This window comes from Bison bison, unplaced genomic scaffold (assembly GCF_000754665.1).
Source record: "Bison bison bison isolate TAMUID 2011002044 unplaced genomic scaffold, Bison_UMD1.0 scf7180017864101, whole genome shotgun sequence".
NCBI lineage: Eukaryota > Metazoa > Chordata > Mammalia > Artiodactyla > Bovidae > Bison > Bison bison.
In genome coordinates, this window is record NW_011494673.1 from 1,862,081 (window position 1) to 1,886,962 (window position 24,882).

At 48.4% G+C, this 24,882-nt stretch overlaps 1 protein-coding gene across 1 annotated transcript in view; it reads left to right on the plus strand.

Moving 5' to 3' along the window:
• Window positions 1–24,882, plus strand: part of EPAS1 (endothelial PAS domain protein 1) — a 92,363-nt gene that overhangs the window by 32,064 nt on the left and 35,417 nt on the right. Inside the window, exon 3 of the mRNA XM_010838631.1 lies at window positions 20,162–20,352. Within this exon, the coding sequence (XP_010836933.1) occupies window positions 20,162–20,352 (191 nt within the window). The remainder of the gene's footprint in view (window positions 1–20,161; window positions 20,353–24,882) is intronic.

The window sequence follows — 24,882 nt, forward strand, 5'->3', positions numbered from 1 at the left end:
TTATATAGCACCCTCTGTGAAGGCACAAGGATGTATCCTATTTGCCATCAAAACACACCTCAACATAGGCACCCACCAAGGTAGAGAGGACAGATGGGGTCAGGAGGTCTAGAAGGGTGGAAGGGGCGGTGACTTGCTGTTATAACCCTTCAGAGAAAACCAGAGATGAGAACGGTTCAGAAGTCAGGTCTGCCTTCCAGGCTGCACCCTGGGCACCTTTCTTCTCTCCCCAGTTGTACCCTTGTCTCATTCCCCATTCCCCCCTCCTTTCCTTTCATAAAAAAAGTTATTTTTTCCCCAAATAAGCAAGATGGAATCAAACTTTGCAACCTCCAAATGTATGAAATAAACATTATTCCTAATGAGCCTCTGGGAAAGTGCTCACCTTTGAACTTGGCCAAGGATTATGGGGGAAAGAAAATGTCGTAAGAACTCGATAGAGTGTTGGAGTTTCCTGGATTTTTTTCAGTCAAGTTACATATTACATTTCTTTTCCTTAATAAGGGCACTTCCAGAAATCATTCCTGGATGATTAGGCCGTGTCCAAAAGCGGAGACCTACAGTTGGCTACTGACACTGGTTTGGGGATTGTCATCTGGGTGCTAGACAACAGCAGAGGGGGAGACGTGGTTTCCAGAATGTGCTGACTTTCCTAGGACTCAGCCTCTCCACTCTGGGTCCTTTCCAGGCAGGAGCAGAGCATGTAGGCTGTCCCAGGGTGAGGAAAGGGGAGGCCTGGAGCAGAACAGGAAGATGATCAAGAGAACCTGATGGCCGAAAGGTAATAGGGCCAAGGAGGCCTCCTGCTAAGATGAGCTGTTTTCCCTGAGACCTTGCCTGTTCACTGGCCTGCGCTCCTCTCTATTTTTGTCTCCAAGAAGGAATAATAAGATGTCTGTTAAACTTTCCCAAAGAGAAAACACTGTTGGCTATCTCTATAACCTCTACTTGCCTCACATGGATTATCAGACATTTTCATTTCCTTAGCTCTTCTTTCCTCACAGCCAAGAAGCTCGTCACTAGACATCAAGATGAATCATTCACAGGAGGACTTAAATCCAACTAGGAAAGTGTAACTGCTCAACACATTTTGCTTGAGGTCCTGGAACATTTGTGACGCCTGGGTTTGTTGTAACATGTAGAAGACTTGGTGACATTTTGTTTCCTTGAAACTTTTCCTCCAAGTTTCCATCTTCAGGCTTTAATCATGACAGAGGCCATCAGCTCTGTGCTCCCCTGTCCCTGTGATGGCAGGAAGTGCCCTGCACACCCCCAGTCCCACAGAGGATCTGCAGGACCAGGGCTTCATGGCACCCAGCAGCGTGGATGTCGGTTGCTGATTCATGGAGAGGCTGCCTTTCTCTGGCCGCTCCCCAGCCCCTGCACATGGGGAAGTTTAGTGCACAGCCCTTAAATTGAAAGTGCCCAATGTACAGGCTGCCTCCTGTCCTACACCTGTTTACTGCAGCTTGTCTTTTAAAATAAGCCATCCTGCCAAGAGCAGGTTCCCCTGGTGGCTTTGAGGTTTGTCAAGGTTCTCTAGAATCGACAACTTAGCAGTGACCTCACAAGTCTTGGCTCTGGCGAGGCAAGGTCTTTGCGCCAGAACAGGGTCAGCACCCATGGAGATAATCACCTCTTGTAATATCCACACAATCATCTCATTGTCAAAGCACTAGGAATGCGAAAATAGAAGAAATGCCACAACAGGGTTGCCCCTTGGTTCCGCTAACCCAGGCTTCTGCTTCTTACTGAGGGCACCTTGGGACACCTCGGGAGGGACAGTCCCCCCATTCTGGGTTGACCCCAATTGGTTAAGGCCTGTGTTCCCAAACCTAAGTTGAGCCCTCTTTACCAGGCCTGGTTCTGGTCCATCTTGTCGGGAACCCCTTCACCCCTTCTTTGTCCTGGCTTACTCCCGTTTGTCCTTACTGTCTCCTTGAGAAGCCTTCCATAGGTCTCCCTTTCTCCTCACCTAGGTCAGGGCACCCTCTGTGCTCCCAGAGCTCTGTTTACTGACTTCAGCAGCAACAGAGTCAACCCTACACGTCAGGCATGATTCTAAGCGTGCTGCACATATGTAACACTTACTCTGCACAAGAGTCCAGGAGGCAGGGACTTTGAGATGAACTGTTTTTACAAGACACGGGTTTAGAGAAACCTCAGTGACTTGCCCCGGGTCACAGAGGAAACATCTGCGCCCCCAAGCCCAGGCTGTCTGTCTGTCTGTCTGGCCCTAGGCCCTGACCTACTTGTCCGGCTCCCTCACTAGACCATCAGCAAACTGCGGGCAGGAACCCATCTTTCCCTCCTGTATCCCCTAGGGCCTGGCGCTGAGCAGGCACTCAGTAAATGTTGACTCAATGAAAACAAAAGCTCACCAAACATAAATGCCAAATGGGATTTAAATTCCAAAGAGCCACCCTTCTTAACAGAAGGCTAAAATGCAAAGGAGTCCTTGCTCTCTGAGCTCAGTAATAGTGCTTTTCAGAACCCTGGTTGCCTCAGGACTTCTCCTATGTGCCAGAGTTATACAGTTAGGTGGGTGTAGGGCAGGCAGGTTTCTCACAATCTCAAAGGCGATCAGAAGTCACTCCAATGAAACCAGAGCTGCATCTGGCATTTTTTTAAATAATTAGCAGAAACTAGTAAGCAGAGACCCAGCAAAGAGCATTTCTTACTTGATTCTGGAGAAATGAATCTTCTCCTCCAATGTGGCAGCAGGATTTGAAATGTCCCAGGCCTGCAATGCAGGAGACCCTGGTTCAATTCCTGGTTCAGTAAGACCCCCTCTGGAGAAGGGATATGCTACACACTCCAGTATTCTTGGGCTTCCCTGGTGGCTCAGACCGTAAAGAATCTGCCTGCAATGCGGGAGACCTGGGTTCAATCCCTAGGTTGGGAAGATTCCCCCGGAGGAGGAAATGGCAACCTACTCCCGTATTCTTGCCCAGAGAATTCCCATGGACAGAGGAGCCTGGCGGACTGCAGTCCATGGGGTCGCAGAGAGTCGGACACGACTGAGGGACTCAGCACAGGCACAGCTGAGAGAAGCCATGAGAGTTACCAGGACTATATAGCCACTCAGGTCTCCCACACACAGCTAATCTTCTAAATGGTTTAATCAAACCCAGTGTGGCCTCTGAGGCTACAGGGACTTGGGGCTGTTTTTTCCTTGGGCTTAAAGTCTTTTCTCGGCTGCTGACTCACATGTTAATGATTGCTTCCCACAAAGTGGAATTAACAGTGCTGCTCCACTCGCTTGCCTGGGTGTTACATGATGCTACAGTCAGGGGACCCTCGTCCCAAACACAGAAACCAGCCTTTGCTTCAGAGTCGCTGGGGTAAAGGCTGCTGGGGGCACTCTGCTCGGCCCAGGATACCAAGGGTTAACCTCCCAGTCTTTTGACCAAAATCTCCTGAAAAGTGGTGTAGGCAGGAGTTTCAGTTCCCTGTCACCTGTCAGCATTAAAGGGCAGAACTGGTGTTTCACAGAAATAATATTGACTTGTTTCTCTTTGACTGCTAGGCTGGATAATGAAGTAAAAATGACATTATCTCTAATTAAAGTGATTTGCAGAAATCACTTGTAGAATCTCAGTACCAGAGATTTGCCATTAGCAGGTTAGCCAGATAAGAGGAGCAGCTGGGTTCTGTTAACTCCTTCTAGTCTGGGGTGTGTGTGTATGTCGGGGGTGGATATGTTAGGGGGCAGGGTTGAGGTTAGGGGACTAGATTTTTAAAGATTGAAGTGTGGGCTAATGGTTTATTCCAAAGTGTAGGTCATTCTCCAACCCTTCTTGCTTGCCTTTAAGGTTGTATTGGGTTTTTAATGGGTTTTTTTTCCCCCCTCTTAGGGTTTTTGTGTTTAGTAGCTTTTTTTCCTTTTTCTTTTTTTTTTGGCTTGGCCAATTTTCTCACCTCTATTTTACATCACCGAAGGGGTGGAACCCTGGCCAAGCTCCAGCATCCTCCGTGCCAGAAATCTGACTCCCGAAAGGGCATGTCCACATGTGACACGAGGCCTTTGGGTGATGGTGGTGTTGGCAACAGATCACTCTGTTGTCTCTGGGAGGTGGGGTCAGAGGCAGAAGCCTCCCTGGGCTCATCTGGAGGGTAGGCAAGAGGAGGGAGGGGAGGGGCAGGGGGGCAAGGAAGGAGCGGGCTGCCCTTGTCCAGGCTTGTTCAACGGTGTTAGTGAAAGCTGCCTGGCGTCTGGCACACTGAACATGATGTGGACACGGGCATAGCCAGCAGCTTCATATGAAAACGTCCCGAGGGTATGAGGATCTGGTCCCCAGGAACAAGGAGTCACTGGATGTTAAGTAACCGGGTGATGAATGCAGCCACCCTCACACCTCTTTATTAACCCACTTTCTACCCGGAAAGCAGCAGAGCATTGTAGCTCTGCCGTCCTAATCCCACTGCTGGGGGATCACACCGATTTAGCCTTCACTCCAGCTTGCCATACCATATCTGAAAGAGCTGGACGAAACTGTCATTGTTGGGGTAAGAGGCAGCCCCAGCGTCTGATACATGAACTCTTGACATTTTGTCCTCAGAGAAGATCCTTAAGACAGGGAATACTAAGGTGATGCTCACTTGTAGTTAAGTGAAACAACACAACTCTCCAGTTGCTCAGGGCCGGCAGGAGAGGGGAAATCAGTGTGGACTGGGTAGTGTGGCCAGGAAAACCTGTGGATCTGATGGGCCTGTGTTGGTTCTGAAAGTACAGGGTTTGGAATGTAGGAAAGGAGGGATCGCATTTCAGGTAAGGAAAAAGACCTTGAGGGGCATCCACAGCTTGAACGTCATGGTGAGGGCAGTAGGGAGCTGCCCCTGTTTTTTTAAATAGGGGAATGACATGCTGAAATAGCTTGGGGAAAACAGGGGTGGGCTGGTGTGCCGGTCCTCTCTCTGAGATCTGGTTGGAAGTGTATTCTTCTTGATCCGTGGTCAACGAGGTGAGAGGCAAGGGAAAACAGCTAGAGGATGGGGGCTAAAGTCTGAAAACAAATGCAACACCGCTGGAGCCCGAGGAGGCGTGCGACCTTGCTCAAGTTTGTTTTCTGTCCCATGGGCAGTGTCTGAGTAACTGTTCAGCAAGAATGCCTTGCCGAAGTCTCTGTGGGCTGGACCGAGGCTCCTGCTCGTGGTGGCCCAAGGGTTGCTGCCATATTTAGAACTCTTAACAAAGGGACTTGTTTCCCCTGGCTCTGCTCCCAAGGAAGAAGGGTTCTCATATTTGCTGTCCACTGTGGCAGAAGCACAACCAGAAGAAGAGGGGTCCAGGCTGGTTCTATACTGCCCACCGCCCGCTAGGTCAACCGCTAACTGGTCAGTTGGGCCGGCGCTTACCGACTCAGCAGCTTTATTACCGTTGACAGCCCTCCTCTGTGCTTGGCCGCTCAGCCCTGTGTGCTGAGTGAAGTTATTCTCCCCATTTGGGCTTTTCCCGTCTTGCACCCACCTCCAGTATGTCTCCTGAGCCCTGGTATCCCTGCTCACTCCCCAGCAGTATCTTTGTTCTTACCCCGCCTGCCCTCATGATTACCTCCCTGTTATCTGCTCCTCCTTCGAATTCCCCCTTTGGTGACAGGCTCTCCCCATGTTGTCCAGCTTTACATACTTTCTCCACTCAAACTCCCATGGCATCTGCTGACCCCCAGGCCGTTCCTTCAGGACTTGACTCTTCACTTCTCTACAAGCTCCCTGAGGTCAGGTGTGGTCATTCCATCTTTCATTCTATTGCTCACAGCCCCGGCACATGAAAAGCGATTTACAAATACTTACTGAATGAGTGGAGAGAAAAAGTGGTTGCTGGTGGGGGGGGGGGAGGGCGGGGGCGGGCACACAACGTATTTCCCAAATTACTCAATATTATCACTTGAGAGCATGATAGTAATGTGAGGAAGACTCTTTGGCATTTCCCATGGTTTTTGATGACTTCTGTACAAAAAAATGGAATGTAGCTTCCTAAACGTGCATGAATATCTATCTCACTTCACATCATAGTATGAGGAGGCAGAAATGAACAAAGCAGGGACTTAACGTGACCATGTAAACAGGCTGAAAATTGTGGTTCTAAAGGAGAGAAAGGATCTTGAGTTCTTTCTGGGTTCCTTTCTCTGTCTTTCCTTTTTTTTTTTTTTTGTCTTTGCTTTCTCCGTTCTATAAACAGGGAGGCTAGAAGGGGTATGGAATAGGAGGAGGAATGAGAGAACCTGTGCCTCCCCCCACCCCGACCCTTGCTGTTCTGAAATACTTTAAATACCAGGCACCGCAAGTTCTGGTGTCAAATTGGGATTAGTAAAGCAGATCCTGTGGATATTCCACTATTAACGTATGATCAGGCATCAGTTCTGATTAGAAGTCTGAACAAATGTTTCTTTCTTTGAAATTGAAGTGTCTAAAATAAAGAGCAGAGAACCAACCCTTAAAATCATGTTCTGTACTTGAGTTCTCCCTGACCACTGTCTGTTCCAGTTTGGGGCTTTTTAAGTTTTTTTTCCAGCCAGAATGTCTGACGACACTGCCAGGGGAATTTCTGCCCCCTCCTTCCTGAATATACCCAGCGCTGGCCCCTGAGGCGGCCCAGTTCTGTTTTCTCATGACACAGTGATTATTTTTGGCATTGTGCATATTTTCTCTAATGTTATTACCTCCCCCGCTGCCCCTACTCTCCCCCCTCCTTGGTTGCCTTTTGAGGAGCAATCATTTGGGCAGTTTGGTGTAGAGCAGGGGGTTAATTTTAGTTCTGTGTAGTGAGAAGGGAAGTAGAGGGGCAAGAGGACTTCTCCTTTGCTTCCTCTGCAGCACCCCAGCCGCCCGCCCCCCAACCATGGTGTCAGTGCAGAGGTCCTGGCCCCCCCGCTCATGAAAGAGCCTGCTTTTAGCAGGCTCTGGGCTCCCCATTCATCCCCTCTGCTGGCAAGATTTGAGGGACTGTCTCGAGGTGACGCTGGGGGCCGCACCTCAAGGATGGCATCTTAATGACTTGACTTGGCTGGCGTTAGAGCAGCCCCATTCAGAGTGAGTTCACTCCCTGTGCAGTTGGCTCACTCGGTCTCTGATCATAGATGTTCTCTTGTTCACACTGCATGAGGAAATGGAGATTTCCAAGTGGGAAGCAGCCTTCCTAGTGCTTTAACTCTTCCCTTAAGGGGAAAGGAGTCTCGGAGAACAAAACACAGTCTAGGCTGGCCCAGCTGCAGCTCCCGGGAGAGGAGCAAGGCCCAGGACTGGGGACGGAGGCCAAGACAGCCGGGATCACTTTCTTTTCCTCCCTGAGAGGCAAAGGAGATGAGTAAAGGGCACACTTGAATTGTCCTTAAAGTCGAGTAGCAGATATTTCATTTGTCTGCTGTGGTCCAAGGTTCCCTGAAGGATACACTGAAGTAGATGATGTTGTGTCTGTGCCCCACCCCAAGGCACTTTCTTGCAGTCTAGTTATAGCAGCAGGAGATTTGTGTAGAAAAGCCAGCAAGACTGGGAAACCTTTAAGGAGGGCCAGTGAGAAATGTGGGTGAGAGGTGCCTTGGAGGAGGGAGTGAGAGTGGCCGGGCAAGTGTCTGGGGAAGTAGGGCTGGAACTGCCCCCCAAGGGATGGAGTTTTAAGAGACAAGAAGGGATGAGATGATAGTGGTGAAGATGTGAAGGAGGAGAGGGACTCCAAAGTAGGGCTTGATGAAATCCTATCAAGAAACAGAAGAAGTCAGATGCTTCCTGGCAGAAGAGGAGACCTAACTTGTTAGACTTTAGGTGACTATGGCTGGATAAGGATGGCATCTCTGGGGAGCACTGACCCAGCCAGACGTTGGTATCTCCCTCACGGCCTTGATCTCCAGGCCTCATGTGTCCTTGGGTCTCTTTCTATTTAAACTGTGGACGTGGACAGTAGAATTAGCATCGTCTGGGAGGCGGTTAGAAATATAGAACCTCAGACCCCAGCCCAGACCTGTGAGTCAGAAGCTGCTTTGTAACAGGGTCCTGGGGTGCTTTGTAGGCAGAGGCAGGTTTGAGAAGTGCTGGTCTGTGTGACTCCACGGGCGGCTGTCAGCAGCACTGGTTTAGACCTCAACTCTGATTCAAAGAGTTGGGGAAACACACAAACATCTTGAAGTGTCTCTGCACTGGGGCTCTTCTTAGATGGAAATCTTTTATTCTAATTAAGAATTGGATTCGAATTTTCATGAATGATCTAGAACAGTGAGCAATTTTGAAGAATTCACAGAATGGAAACCATTTAAGTGGTTTTTATCTAATGTCTCCAGTTCCTACTACTCTGTACTGTTTATGCTTTGGAGCACACCAGAGGAGCAGATGGTGGGGTCCTTTCCCTCCAGAATGGTTGTTCTAGTGAGGAGACAAAGGCTACAGAAGTGAAGTGAGTGGAGGACAAGTCAGGGCCTGATGATGCAATGCAGGGTCTCTGAACTGGGAGGTGGAGAGGTCAGCATAAGTGAGGCCTTCCTGGAGAAAACGGACCTGGGGAGGTCCTGCCGGATGAGTGCGATTAGACAAACCGAGGGATGAAGACCATGTCCTCCATAAAGGTGTGGGGAATAGAAGAGAGGGGCTAGGTCTTAGCCTCTATGGGGACAGTAAGCTGCTTCCCACTCCCTCCAGGGTAAGTGCTTGCCTCCTGCTGGGGAATCATTTTACATCTGGGGCAGGGCTTTTTTTTTTTTTCTTTATCCCTCTGCTGTGCAATTTCTCTATCAGTTCCCTTAGTTGAAGGCAGTGTTGTAGGAACAGGATGGCCGCCTAGGCAGAATGGCTGGAGCCAAACCACAGATTGTGCTGTTGGAAGCTTGTGGGATTCAGAGGAAGTAGGCTGCTGACAGAGAGAAGCCCTAGGGAAAACCCTTGATCAGATCTGGTACCAGCTTGGGTGTGGGGCAACGCCCTCACGCCCAGGGAAGTGGCACCAAGGAAAAGCATTTATCAAGAGTGGAATGTGTAACCTGTGTGTGTGTAGAAAGCCAGGGAAAGTGTTAGTTGCTCAGTTGTGTTTGACTCTTTGCAACCCCGTGGGCTGTAGCCTACGAGGCTTCTCTGTCCATGGGATTTCCCAGGCAAGTATACTGGAGTGGGTTGCCATTTCCTTCTCCAAGGGATCTTTCCAACCCAGGGATTGAACCCAGGGCTCCCACATTATAGGCAGATAGATTCTTTACCATCTGAGCCACCAGGGAAGCCCTAGTCTTTTCTGATGTCTATAGATGCTGATAGCAAAGTAGGAACTTTTTTTCTTTGTGAAACAGACATCTCCAAGCAGAGAAAGGGGATCCTACTGGGCCTGGTTGGTTATTGTGGGACTGGTGAGACTGACCTAAGACAAGAGGGTGAATGTGATGTTCCCTCTGCTGCATCCCAACCAAGACTCATCACATTAAATATGCTTAGAGGGCTTCACCCCAATACAGCTAAACCTTCTGAACCCGTGAGAGGGATCTGCCTGTGAGCATTTTGGAGAAGGTTGCCCGATTGCCATCAACAGTATGGGATTTGGGGTCAAATGGTAGGTTTGAGTGCTGGCTCCATTGCTGGGTGACACAGGGCACGTCACGAACATCCCTGGAGTCTGTTTCCTCATGTGTGAAATGGGGTGATACAGGCCTACCTCATCAGATTGTGTCAGGATTAAATTAGAGGCGGTGCGGTGAGAGTTCTTTAGCAAGGGACACGTGTTGCATGTGGTCCTTTCTTAGCTGCAGCAGCAGCCCCTCAGCTTGCTGGGATTAACTAGTCCCCCAGCTGGAGTCTGCACGGTGCGGTAGGGCAGGCAGGAGTGGGCATCGGAGGCTGGAGAGACCAGTAGGGAGCCAGGTGGCTGCTCACTTTCCTCCTCTTTATGGGGAGTCTTCTCTCTCGGTGCATGGGACATGATGCGATCAGGGCAGACAGAAATAACACCTTATTTTTACGCTGGAGCTGAGTTCCTACTGACCAACAGGAGTGGCCATCTTTGCAGAACTGGATTCTCCAGTTTCAGTTCCAATTAGTCATCTCTCTTCAGATGTTTTAACCTGGGCATGGCATGAGGGAAAGAGGAAGCCTGAGAGAGCTGGTCAGAGGACAGGGAAAGTTGCTGAGGCAGTATGCACATCCTGCTGTGCTTCTCTGGCTGTGTCCCTGTGGTAGCACCTCCTCTGGGGCTCTGCATTCAGTAATGGCAGCTGTGGTCTGAAGATGCTGCTCCCAAACTCATGTCTTCAACTTCCACAGGTGATCATGGTGAGAAAGTCATGGGGAGCTGGCAGCAAGCTGGATATGTGTCATCTTATATCATATAAAAATGTATAAATTAAAAGGCAACACCTGATAGAAAGGTAGTTATGATAGTGTTATTTATAACAGCTAGAAACTAGAAGCCATACTTTGATCAACAGTGCAGCACATTGTGATCCACCCATACAGTATGACATTGCTGGCTGTTAGGAGTATCTTTAGAGAGTTCTCTAAAATGTGATAAATGTTAAGTAACAAGCCATGTATCCAATGAGATCTCAATTTTTTTCTCTGTACTTTTTGTGTTTTCAAAATTGCCTGCACTAAATGTGCAATACCCTTCCACCAAAGCCTTTTTAAAAAGTGTTATCTTAAACTAGGTTATGCGATGGTAATGCATAATGAAGGTCTGTTTCCAGTTGTGTGAACCATCAAGTGCTTCTTGGCAATGGGCTCTGTTATGTGTCCTGGAAAAGTCAGAGCTCAGGGGTTTGGTTCCAGCTCCGCACATTCCAGTACCTTTCTGAGCCTCTATTTTCCTCATCTCTAAAATGGGAATAACAGTACTTGCTCTTTGTGCCCTGCTGGGTAAGATTTACAGATTAATGTATAAAGTGTGCTGTAATCTGTAACGAGTGATACAAATGCAATGTATTGAACAGAGAACGACACTAAGTCCTGGGCTTGGTGAAGCTCAGCATAGAGCCAGCTCATCACTGTTACTCCTGGGCACACATGCTTTTCCCCGCTGGGCTGGGGACTGCACATGTCCTCAGATGACGTGAGGAGCTGGGTTATCTGGAGCCCCAGATGGGCTGTACCTACGGAGCTGCCCAGTAATTGGGTCTGCTGCTCTCTTCCCCAAGGCTGCCTGGGGCCTAGGAGGCCACCAGATAAGCATCTCCAGTGGGCCCTGAGCAGATCTGACCATTAGAGGGCCATGTTGGGTGGGCCCCAGACATTACTGTCAGTGCTGAATGCAGTCCAGGCCCTGTCTCCCCAGGCACAGACCATCTGAGGGGTCAGGCAGCCTGGGGGCTTAGCCTCAAGACAGGGGTGGTGGGGAGGTTGAGAAGTAAGACGCTTCCAGGATTCCTCCTTAAGGGCAGGCCTCTGTTACCTCTCCAGCCCTCCTCTCTTCTTTGTATCCCTTCTTTCAGGGCTTTTGATGCCCCAGTCTGTAGTATTAGTCTAATCTCCTAGTTGGCCTGTGCTCTCTTTCAGGGCAGAGGCCAGTCCTCTCCCCAAGGCACGCATATTGCAGAGTGAATAGTGCCTTCCACCCTTGTCAAGTTCTGTCTGATCTGCCCAGTTTCTACTGAATTTGCTCGTTTAATTTCTTCTGTTTCACCTGGATAATTTTGATGCCTTTTCCTTTCCTATATAATATATAACTTATGTAATAGAGTCCCCTATACTTCACTACTGCCTCTAGGCAAACATCAGAACACATCCAGAAAGTTGGCCACACCACCCTCTTCTAAAGCATTTTTGCCACTCCTTTGGAACTGCCTTCAGAGCCAAAGACCATTCTTTTCAATGCCTTCAATTGTGGCAAGGCCTTATCTTTGAGGGCATATTTTATTCTTTCAAACAACTGAGATCCATCTACAGCCAAGTCTGTGACTAAAAGGGGTGGCTAAACAGGATAATACTGTTTGCAATTTGAAATCAAGTTAGTTCTCTGAAGTATTATGATGGATTTGTGTGGCTCTGAGGTCCTTTCTAAAAGACCTCCCAAAATACTTAGTGCAGTGATCATTTAGGGCTTTCTAGGTAGCTCAATGATAAATAATTCACCTTCCAATGCAGGATATGTGGGTTCGATCCGTGGGTTGGGAAGATCCCCTGGAGGAGGAAATGGCAACCCACTCCAGTACTCTTGCCCGGAAAATCCCATGGACAGAGGAGTCTGGTGGGCTACAGTCCATGGAGTCACAAAGAGTGGGACATGACTCAGCAACTAAACAGCAACAACAAATGGCCATTTCACTAGAATAAAGTTTGTGCCTTCTCCCCAGGTGGCTGTATTGGAGGGTTGTTGGCTTGTATGTAGCCTCGATTCAAATCTGTCTCCTTATTTTCACCTCCCTCTTTCTGTCAGTTATACCTCTGGGGCACTGATGGTCACATGAGCTCCTAGATAAAATAACTTTGGTTTACGATGGTGACCTCAGATTTGTTGTACATAATGAGGGTGGACACAGTCCATGATAGAAGAGATGTGGTTAGGTTTAAGTACATCTGCATTTATTTCAGTCCTCCAAAGACCCGTGATCACAGACTCAGAAATCTGTTAATAGACCCTCCAAGTGATTCTCCTGCAGGCTAAAGTTGAGATCCACCGTTCTACAAAACTGGGACCAGTGTCGCTGCATAATGTAAGGATCAGAGGAGAATGTTTATGAAATGCACCTAGCCTCTGTGCTCAATAAATATCAGTTCCCTTTTTTCTTCCACCAAAAAAAAAAAAAGCTTTTTTATTTTTAAAGCACACTGCTTTGCAGTGGTGGTTTCCCAGCCCTAGCTGCAGAGGAGAATCACAGGGGAAGCTTTAAAACCCCAGATGCCAGGTCAGGCATCCATTTTTTGAGGCTTCTCTGGTGATTGCCATGAGCAGCCAAGATTGAGTGGCACCAGCTTTGGTTCTGCTCTGATTTAATCCACGAAGCCGTCAACCCCTCTGTGTAGGGCAGCCACTCCTGGGTGGGATCCTGATTGCTGGGATCTGGAGCACATTCCTCCCTTCAGGCACCCCTCGTGCAGTGCAGCCTCAGTGAAGGGACACCCTCCCTGTTGCATTTGACCTTTGTTTCATCCCTTTACAGCCTCCTGCAAATTGGTACCAGCTTAGAATTTCACCACCAGCCAACAGACTGATTCAAGCTGGCTCAATTAGTTTCAGTCTCTCTCTCCCTAACCTGCTAAAAATCCATTCTGCTTCTAAGCCATCTAACCTTACAGGGAACAGGTATATTGTTTTGACACCCTGATGGCCTACAGGCATTAGTCATGGGAACCCTAATCACACTAAAGGTCAGGAGACTATGGCTAATTAAACAACCAACCCCCTTGGTGTAGAGGGTGACATCTCAGGGGCCCCAGGCCAGGCTAATAATGGTTCCATTACTGACTTAAGTAGGGATCCCTAAGCCAGCCTTAGAGCAATGACTCCAAAATTAGAGACTTTCTAAGATAATGAAGCTCTGGGCAAAGAGGTTTCTCCCTGTTTAACCTGTAGCATGCATCTGCTGAAGCTTTAGGACAGTCATTTTTGTTTTATCTTTTGACTGGCTGCCTGGTTGTTTCCCTTAGTTGAGATAGAATGTTTCAGAATTTGAGATTTTAACTTGGAAAGAATATACATTTGTGTATATGAAAATGTCCCCCCAAAGTGAGAGACGCCGCTTGGTCTCCAGCTGCAGCGTGAAGAGAGACATTCATATAGGCTGAACCTGCGGCTTCTACGGAGCAGCACAGAGCCACACGGAGCTGCTTCTGATGGCCCTGCACCAGACTCTCAGCCCTGAGTGATGCAGCCTGCATCCTGCCCCAATTCCCCTTCTTCCTACTCACACCCCTTTTGAGCTCTGGCCACCTGATGCGAAGAGTTGACTCCTTGGAGAAGACCCTGAGGCTGGGAAAGATTAAAGACAGGAGGAGAAGGAGGCACCAGAGGATGAGATGGTTGGATGACGTCACTGACTCAGTGGACGTGAATTTAAGAAAACTGTGGGAGATAGTGAAGGACAAGGAAGCCTGGTGCTCTGCAGTCCAGGGATCACAGTGAGTCAGAACAACAACTGGTTCTTAATCCTACTCCTAAGCTTCTAGCTCTTTCCCCAAGGTGAGTGGGATGCTCACCTAAGGCAGCCTCTCCTCCCACCCCACCAAGGAATCTTTATGTCAGTGTCTCTTTTCCATCGTCCCCGCCCCTCCTTCCTGTAGTGTACATGGACATCCAGTTGGTGGGAAAATACCTAACACAGCCTGGTCCATACTGAAAGTAGACAGAAAATAGCAGCTTCCTTGCTGCCAGTGGACAAACGTTGACCTTGAACCCAGAACTAGGTTTGAGACCATGTTTTTAGCAAGTCACTTCATCTGTCTACATCTCCCACTTCTTCATCTATTAAATGGGGATGATGATTTCTATTTCTCAGGGATTTTATGAGACTCACGTGAGATAACATGTAAAAAAAAAAAAGTGCTCTCTACACCCCTCAAATACTGTGAGGGTACCGCCGTTTGTCCTTCTGGGATCAGCTGGAGCCTCCCTGGCGAGCCTGCCTTGACCTTGCTTGTGACCACCAGCTTGTCTCTCATCTGAACCACCTGTTGTGCTTTTTGTCTGTACTTATTTGTCTGGTTAACAGGGATGTTTCAAGTTGGCACCCCAATCAGACTGCATATTCCTTGAGAACAAGGAATGTGCACCTCAGCCACAAGGTCCAGAACGGAGCTCAGTGAATACTTCTGGGTCTGCATAAGGACACAGTCAACCAGGGCCATGTTCAAATTATATATTCCATATACCGCATATTGTACAGGACCACCCCACGGTCACAGGAAGGCCACCAAGAAGGATAAGAAGAGGGACTTTGTAGAAAGATAAACTGGAGTGAGAAATACATTTCTGATGATCTGGAAAACTTAGATAAAATATATTTTTACCAAAAAATAAATAAACCAGAGAATTGTAACATGGCTTGTCTAGAATTATCATTAAAAAATAAAAATTCTGGTCTTTGCAGTGAATTCTAGGACCCATCTAGAGAGAGAAAATAAGGCATATGTACTTTAGGACATGAAGCCTCGTTGACCTAAGGACCAGCAACATGACCCAACAAACTGGTCAAAATCAGCCTGACCAACAAATGAAACTGCAGCCCTGACACGTGGTGACTTGGTGACCAGCAGCTGTAGGGCCAAAGTCTGACTGCGACTAGTGCTCAGGTTAGCCTGGCAGTGGGATCATTAATATCAGCCATGGTGGAGAGCTTTCTAGTACTCCCATCCCTTCTATGCTTGTCTCACTTGATCCTGACAAAGAAGACAGGAGAAGGCTCCCGTTTCACAGATGAGGCCATTGGGGTATTATCTCAACATCAGATAGCAAGATAATGGGTTGCCAGTGTATTAAAACCAGTATTAATACAAGTGTATTAACCAGTGTATTAAAACCAGTCCTCCTAACTCCCTGTCCCTTGGTCTGTTGACTTGAGAGGCCCAGCCTGTGGTTGATGGGGTGAGGTCAACGGGGTGCGTCAGTTGGGTCAAGGCAGGTCTTACTTCACATTTAGCTGTATTTCTTCGTGTTGCTAATTCAGTGATGGCAGTGCTACATGTCTGTCTGTTTTTCCAAGAGTCAACATTAGACAGCTATCTCTGGGCTGTGTCGAGGTTACCTAGATAATCCAATTAAAGTCATGCTGGTCCCAGAGTACTACTGTAAAAACAAGGTACCTGAAGCAGAGCTCAGACATTTAAACCGAGAGTCTCTGTGAGATTCTCAACCTTTCTTTTTCTCAATGTTAAGACGTTGCTGTTTATTTTTGCTAAAGCCACTATCTCCTACCATTAAGCAATAGAAAGAGTGTGTTTTGGCCTGAGAAGAGATGGGTTCTAGTCCTAGCCCAGCTGCTAATTAGCTGAACTGTCCTAGGTTAGTAACTTAACCTGACAGGGCCTCAGTTTCCAGATCTGTGAAATGGGGACAACAGCAGTGCCTGCCTTGCCCATCTCACATGCAGGTGGTGAGGATGGAATTAGACAGTGAGCACCTATGTGTCTCAGGACTTCTAGGTATCTGCTCCCTGACTGTACCGTCTCCAGGGGCTTATACAGACACTAGCTTGTGACCTTGAGAAGTTAAATATGATGTCTGGGTCTCAGTTCCCACATGTGTAAATTATGCTCACAATGCCTCCCATAATTGTCCCATTAAGAGGATTATAATGAGGTACTATATGTAAGGTTCTCAGTGCAGCATCTAGCACAAAAGTGTCAGTAAACATTTGTGCAGCCAAGGGAACATCATCAGATCAGTCGCTCAGTCGTGTCCAACTCTTCGAGACCCCATGAATTGCAGCACGCCAGGCCTCCCTGTCCATCACCGACTCCCGGAGTTTACTCAGACTCACGTCCATCGAGTCAGTGATGCCATCCAGCCATCTCATCCTCTGTCGTCCCCTTCTCCTCCTGCCCCCAATCCCTCCCAGCATCAGAGTCTTTTCCAATGAGTCAACTCTTCGAAGGAAGTGGCCAAAGTACTGGAGTTTCAGCTTTAGCATCATTCCTTCCAAAGAAATCCCAGGGCAGATCTCCTTCGGAATGGACTGGTTGGATCTCCTTGCAGTCCAAGGGACTCTCAAGAGTCTTCTCCAACACCACAGTTCAAAAGCATCAATTCTTCAGTGCTCAGCCTTCTTCACAGTCCAACTCTCACATCCATACATGACCACAGGGAAAATCCATAGCCTTGACTAGACACACCTTTGTTGGCAAAGTAATATCTCTGCTTTTAAACATGCTATCTAGGTTGGTCATAACTTTCCTTCCAAGGAGTAAGCGTCTTTTAATTTCATGGCTGCAGTCACCATCTGCAGTGATTTTGGAGCCCAGAAAAATAAAGTCTGACACTGTTTCCCCATCTATTTCCCATGAAGTGATGAGACCGGATGCCATGATCTGAGTTTTCTAAATGTTGAGCTTTAAGCCAACTTTTTCACTCTCCACTTTCACTTTCATCATGAGGCTCTTTAGTTCCTCTTCATTTTCTGCCATAAGGGTGGTGTCATCTGCATATCTGAGGTTATTGATATTTCTCCCAGCAATCTTGATTCCAGCTTGTGTTTCTTCCAGTCCAGTGTTTCTCATGATGTACTCTGCATAGAAGTTAAATAAGCAGGGTGAAGGGAACATAGTAGGAGCCAAATCTCAAAGGCCATTGCCGGACAGAGCGCCAACTCCAGACAGCCTTTTCCTTCCCTGGCTCTTCCTCTCTGTCTGCTCTTCCACTTCAAGGAAAGGGTGATGGGAAAGGGAAGCACTGTGTGTGCAGATCTTGGCATGAAGGTCACAGCCTGTGCTGGTGTCTGTTTCACTCAGGATGCCTTCTCTTGTTACTGTTGTTGTTTAGTCGCTAAGTAGTGTCCAATGCTTTTTGTGACCCCATGGACTGTAGCCCACCAGGTCCCTCTGTCCATGGGATTTTCCAGGCAAGAATGCTGGAGTGGGTTGCCATTTCCTTCTCCAGGGGATCTTCCCAACCCAGGGATCAAACCTGCATCTCCTACATTGGCAGGCGGATTCTTTACCACTGAGCCACCAGGAAAGCCCAGGCTTTCTCTAGAGGCTTCTAATGGCTGATCACGTGTTGATGATGCTTTTTTCAGAAAGCGTGAACATAGGTGCTGGAGAGTGGACTCAATGTCCTAAAGACACCGGCTCTCCTTTACCTGCTGTCATGACACGCAGGTGCGATGGGTACAGTCACAGCATCCTGCCTCTTTCCCACCCTCCCTTCCTGGTCCAGAACACCTGCAAACCTTGACCAACCGCTTGTGCTCCACAATCAGAGGTCAGGATTTAAAGGCAACTGGGAGGGACTAGTATACAAACTGCCACTACCGGCTGGAGGGAAAGCAGAATGATCCTACGGGCAGGCTCTGAGGGATGGGTGTGAGGATGGGCGGGGCACAGGGCCCAGAGCTGTAACAGCTGAAAGTCATCGGGGGTGGGGTGGGGGTGGTGGGCGCAGAGGAAGCAGGTTTGGTAAAGGAAACAGAAAAGGGAGATAGGGCAAGAAAAACAATCCCACCCATTTCACAGTTTTTCAGAAGGTTCTTCCAGACCATCGAGAGCTGTTGGAGTTTCTTCTTGCATTCTGAATCTACAATGCTTAATCCATCCAAGGAGCGCTGGATGTTCTGGTTTTTTTTTTTAAATAAAGCATGTTGTAAAGTCAAAACAGTGCCTCTGCCCCAAATCTTGAGGGGTTTGAGAGATGGCATCCCCAAATCTTGAGGGGTTTGAGAGATGGTGTGTCAACATTTGGGGAATCCCAAAAATACTTTTTTTTTTTTTTTTTCTGTCCAGATAACAGGCTGCAAAGCCAAACAAAAAGAGAAGTAACCTTTGGTTTTAGAACTCTCAGGAGAAAGGATAGACAGAGCAAGTCGGAGCTGGTTGGTTGAGGCCTTGAGAGCTATGAGCGTCATTGGACACTTGTTTATTAAACAAGCAATATAGGTACTTTATAGAAACATAAGAAAATATGAATAAGCACTTAAAAAATCTCCTCACCTCACTGACCTGACACTATGAACGTTTTTGAAGATAGGGAGACAGGACATTGTTGGTGGGTAAGAGCCTAGAGTTTGGGGCCCAGATGCCTGGTGTAGGGTCCCACTTCCCTACCTAGAGGCTGTCTTAGAGGCTGCAGGTGAATTAACGGCCGTCCCCCCTTATCCATGGTTTCACTTTCTGTGATTTCAGTTCCGCAGAGTCAATCCCAGGATGAAAATATTGAATGGAAAATTCTAGAAATAATTCGTAAGTTTTCCGTCTCATGCCATTCTGAGAAGCATGATGAAATCTCCTGCCGTCCCACCCAGGACGTGAATCATTCCTTTGTCCGGTGTGTTTGTGCCGTATATGCTACCTGCCCATTCGTCCAGGGAAAAACAGTACTTGTAGGGTTCCTGGACTGTCGGTGCATTCAGGCGTCCACTGGGGATCTCGGAATGAATCCCCGCGAATAAAGGAGGGACTACAATACTTAGCTTCCATCGACCCATTTCCTCATCTGTAAATTAGGGATAATAATAACTACTTCCAAGGTTAGTTGTGAGAATTAAAGGAGCCAGTGCAGTAGTGATTAACACCATCCCTGGAATATAGTAAGCACCATACACAGGGCAGCTGTAAGAATAATAGTCGTTAGTATTTTATTATATTTCTAGATTTTTCCTGTATAAGAGGTGTTATGTATAAAACATATATTTCCATGAAAATAGGATTCTGCTGTACTCTTTTGTAACATTTTTGCTCTCATGCTCATCTCTTCATGGACAAATTTGTTATTACTATTAGCTAACACTGCTTTACCATCAGGATAGCCCTGGCACTAAAGATTTTCCACGTGTTATCACATGTCAGTCCTCAACATTAACTCTGTGGGGCAAGTACTGTATTATCATTTTACCAATGAGAAAACTGAGGCTAATCAGTTTAAATAATATAAATGTACAGAGCTGGCAAGTGGACCTCTCTCCTGCACGAAGGGAGATGAGGCTGACTGGAAGCCTCTGCTGGTAGATCAGAGAGGAATCGTGTCTGTGCTTGGTCCTTTTTAACCCTTGGCAGGTGTATGCTTGGGACATCAGACGGATAGGTGTCCGTCTGGTTGACTGCTCCTGGGCTCTAGTGGCGTTTTCAATTTTTGTGATGGAAATCACTGATATGAAATGGAATCTAAGGTCCAGTACTGGGCTTAGTTGTTTAAGCATTTTTTCCAGAAGCAGTTCTTCATCTTGCTCTCCAGAGGCTTTGACACAGCCATCTAAGCCACTGGCCACAGCTTCCTCACACTTCCCTCTTTGTCCTGGGCGCTCACCTCAGTCCCCAGATAGCCCTGGGCATTGCCAGTGGATTGACTCAACCAGCAAGTCTTTGCTCAGACTTCACCCACTGGAAGCCCTGGTGTGGACTCCATGGCGTGCGGGATGGGAGGGCGGCTGAGAAGACACGAGATCCACAAAGGCAGAGCTCTGTCACCTGTGGCTCAGGTGACTGATGTGAGCCCACATCAGCTCAGCGGCGAGTGTGGCCATGCCTTGGATGGGGGAGTCCTGAGGGTGTGATGACCGGGGTGTGATGGGATGGCAGTGATGTTCTGGAGACTAACCCCTGTCTCTCAATGTAGGAGCAGCTCCGAGAGAAGGAAGGAGAAGTCCCGAGATGCAGCCAGGTGCCGGCGGAGCAAGGAAACAGAGGTCTTCTATGAGCTGGCGCACGAGCTGCCCCTGCCGCACAGCGTGAGCTCGCACCTGGACAAGGCCTCCATCATGCGGCTGGCCATCAGCTTCCTGCGCACGCACAAGCTCCTGTCCTCTGGTGAGGCCGCGAACCCTGGGCCCCCTCCCTCTGTCCCCTCGCCCCAACCCCCGTGTTCTCACATGCAGGAGCCAGAGCTGGAAGGCCACGGGCACAGAACAGGGGTTTTCCTCCTCAGGAACCCCCACTCTGCACACCTTCCACCCACAGCAACGCCATCCTTAGCATTTAGTTTTCTTTTATTGCACCTCTTTCCAGCAGTGGCCTTGGCGGTGATTACAATCATGGGCTGAAGCCCTTGGCAGCTGAGGGGACACAGAGGGCTGGGAGAGCGAGAGCCGCTGCTCCTGGCTCCCAGTTGCCATGCCCTCAGCTGGCAGATCCGCTCTCCAGTCCAGGTTGGATGAATCCTTTAGGGAACATCTTAGTGTTTGTCCGCCGGCCACCTTCTCCAGAAGGCAGAGGTGTGCCCATGTGACCCTTCCCTCTTACTAGCCAGGATGCCAGGCAGGTTATTCAGTGTCTGTGCCCTTAGTTTCCTCATCCGTAAAAGGAGTTAGAATACTTATTGCTCAGGGTGTCTTTAAGAATAAACTGAGATAATGTCTGTGAAGCACAGGCCCAGCCACACTGGGGAGCCCCGGACAGATAACCATCTCCCCTCAGAACCCACAAATTCTCACCTTCCCTGTTATCTCTGCAAGTCTCAAGGTCACGAAACTTTTTTCCCGCTCAGAGTTCATCTTCTTCAGAATACCATTTCCTGTTAGTCCAGACCAGGAGGAGGAGGCCTGGGGCTTCTGCCAATATCAGATCTGACAGACAGATAGTCAGTCAGTCCTTTCTAGTCTGCCAGTTTTGTAAGGGAACTGGGCAGGGGGCTGCGCCCCTCTGTGCCCACCGCCCCCACCCAGCCGTGGCACCGTCAGTAGCCTCGTCTGAGGTGGTGAGCAGAGCGGGGCCTCAGGGGGAGTTCTCTCGTGCTTGGTTTTCAGTTTTCCCGAGTGAGCCATGTACCTTGGAGCAGGGTGGACTCTGCCATCCTGTTATGCAGTGGCTATTCTGGGAAGGAAACCCAGAACAGAGGGAATCCAGTGTGAGGCGGGGAGGCCGGAGTGCCATGTGCTATTCTGGGCCCAGGAGCACAGGAAGGATATGGGGGGAAGACTCAGAAAATAGGATGACAGCGCAGTGGGTAAATCTAAAGCATCTCAGAAAAGAGCAGACAGGAGGGAGAGAACCCAGGGTGAAATCTTGCTCTCAAAATACTTTGAAAGAAACAGTGCAAGGCGATGGCAGGCGTGGTGTCATAGATGCTGCAGAGAAAGGGAACCATGGACTGACGTCCAAGAAAGGCCTGGAGATGCCATCGCAGGGCGTGGGTGTACCTGTTTCCTTTAAAGAAGCATGTCCTCTAGGACAGGTGAGGGCCGTGTCTGGCCATGTTGGAGTCATCTTTCCATTTGCACAGAACAGGGAGTGGAGGACTTAAGGACTAAACAGAGACCCCTTCCCCACACCCAGAAGCATCTCGTCTTTCCTGTTCCAGTACTTGAAATTCCACACTGAGACACGAAATGAAATTCCACTTTTAGACGCTGATTTCTTGGGGTTCCTCACTACTTTCACCACCATCACCCCTGTTCCTCCACCAACAGGGGTCCCCAAAAGGAGTAATACATTAATCCTGAGACAGCTTTCTGACTAAATTTGGGCTTGGAGGATGTTTCTGCTCATTTCACAGATGATTAGAAGTGAGGCACAGAAAAGTTAACTTTGCTGCAAAGGCACACATTTAGCACCTGGAGTTCAAGTCCTTTTGAATCCAGTGGAACAGAGACACGGAGGGCAGGAGCATTCTGCAGACTTGGTCGTCATCACCTGAAGATGTGGATGGGGCCTGGTGATTGAGGAGAAAGGGGGTCTTCCTTGGTGGGGAACCAAAGTTAAACGGAGGCATCGGGGGCTGGCCCTGAGCAGTGGGGTCTGTAGGGGAGGTCCTTACACACTCAGTGGCTGTTTCTACCCTGCTCTTGGTGCACGGCCTTGGGTTTCCAAGCTCTCCCGTGCATAGCCACCCCACCCCATCAGTGGTTCAGGGTTGGCTTGGACAGGACATGTATCAGAGGCTCTGAGCATGTCTGCCTGCAAGTGTGCTGGCGAGAGCCCCCTGTGGGCCAGACACACCTGGGGAGATGGGACCAGAGTGGCCACAGCAAGACCTCACATATCCCTGCCCAGGGCCTGTTGCAAGTTGTGGACACAAAGTGCCTGCCCTCTGGCTGGGCTTTTCCCCGGGCCCACTGGAGCACTCAGCGTGTTGGCTCTGGTCCTCTCGGTCCGGAGGAAAGAAATGACAGAAAAGGATAAAAAGTGTCCACATTTGGTCATCTGATCTGGGTGTCCTTGAAGGAGCAGTTCTCATGAAACATGCATCACCTGAGGGAGGAGGTGATGGATGGCTCTCTCTGCCCCCTCTTCCACGTTGCTGCCACACACTCTTTAGACCAGTTATTGACGTTGTTTTTAGAAATTGTATGCGAGACAATCTTAATCATATTTTGCTTGTTTAAAACATGCAGCGCAATGAAAAGATGTACAGGATTTGTGGGCAGTTAGACCTGCCCTAGAACCTCAGTCAGGCTGCCTTCCTTCTCTGCAGCCTTGTGAAAACCTCCTTACCACCCTCCAGCTCACTTTCTCCGCTGCACAAAGAGGCTGCCAGTACTCACTTGCAGTGCCATCCAAGGATGTTGGTTGTTAAAATCCTTATCCTCTTGCTGCCATGTATTAGGCTCTCGATAAGTTATAGCCTAGCGATAAAACCAACTATGATCAAGTAAATAGATTTATAAGTATAGGTTTTTTGGGGGAAATGATGTAAATGAAAACCCAGTGTAAACCCTTACTGTCCTTTTACTACCTTCTAGCAATTTCTAGCAAAATGCAGAGTTGCCAAGCCTTCCTAAGTCAAAATAAACCACAGATCCATGATGGAAGCATTTCTAACAAAGGTGAGCGTCGATGTTGGCTCCCTTTATGATAGGAAATAGCTGGTTGCATACCTCAGAGTTCAAAAGGCTAAAAAAGACCAGGTTTTGCTTTAGAGAAGTTTCTTCTTTACTTAGTAACACGTTTCCCTTTGATTTTCACAGTAGGCTGTTCTGTGTGGGAATGTTGGAGAGGAAACCTCAGCGCTGAGAAATTCAGGCTGGGAGTCTCGGCGGCCGATTGAGATTTGTATCACAGGAAGCAAACTGAAACAATAGCTTTATGATATTAGCTTCCACGCTGGGCTGAGAACAGAACACATTCTGACGGGAACATCAGTGGAAATACCACTTGATTGTCTTAAATCCTCTTTCAAGAGGAGCCCCACAAACTGTACCCAAATGAGGGTTACTCCTGCATTTGAAGGGCCTTCAACAGCAGTAAATATGCAAAACTGGCTTTTCACTATGAAATTGATTTTTGACTCCCCCCACACAAACTCGTGAGGAAAAAATCAAATTCATTTAACACAAGAGCTAGAGATCAATGTGAAGTAAGATTTCTAAGACAAATGTCAGGTTTATGATTAATTCATTGACAGTTGCTTAGTGAAGACATCACTCTTAATAAGAGATGATGATTTCCTCCTCTCTAGACTACCAAGGGAAAGGCATTAAAATGTAGGACAAGTGATTTTAGCTTTTTACCATGACCTTCTCGTGCAGGAAAAAGTGAGAGCAGAGGTAAAATTGGGGAGGCAGCTACGGTTTCTGGTGCCTTCTTTTGCCCCTCTTTCAGACTTCTTTTCCCAGGCTTTCATCCCTACTTTCTTTCTGTCTCACCCCCTATCCCACCTACCCTCCAAACCAAGGCCTCTTTCTGTCCTGTTGGAAAAGAGCTGAATGGTTGATTCATGCCAGGATCTTGATCGCTGAGAGCCCCTAGTGTACAGTCTCTTCTAGAGATACTTTGTTCAGATCATTCCCTTAGCTTAAAGTTGATAAGTCTGGTCCGTCAGCAGGTCTTTGCTGCCCAGCCCTGTGCCGTATGTTATGAGGGGTCATATAGAGAGGTAAGACAGGACAGTAAGTCATGTACGGGACAGAGAAATGTATTTCTAATGGTGGACTTTCAAGGCCCTTTGGGAGGCCCACAGGTCAGATAAAACACAGTGCCCTCTACCAAAGATGCGAGGGTAACCCCAGCCTACTACCTGGTGATGGTGGCGTTTACAGGTAGGGCTGATGGCCAGGTAAGCCATTCAAAAATAGTTTCCTCATGGCTTGACTGGGCTGCTTTTGCAGTCAGCACATCCAGGGCCCAGTGGTGTCATGGGTCTCTGGGCCCAGGAGAGCCCGAGGAGAAGAATCAGTGTAAAAGGGAAGCCCCTTCGATAATAACTAAGGAGTGACTGCCTGCCAAGCACATATGCCCCAGGAGGATCACATCAGAGTGGTTTGGGGACCAGTCAGAACACTTGGAACTTCTCAGAGTAGGAACAAAGGGAAAATAACCTTGGCAACCTTCGCAGCAGCACCTGTGATGGCCTGCCTGGCCCCAGGGGCCCGGTCAGGAGTGTCTGCCCCACCACTGCCTGCT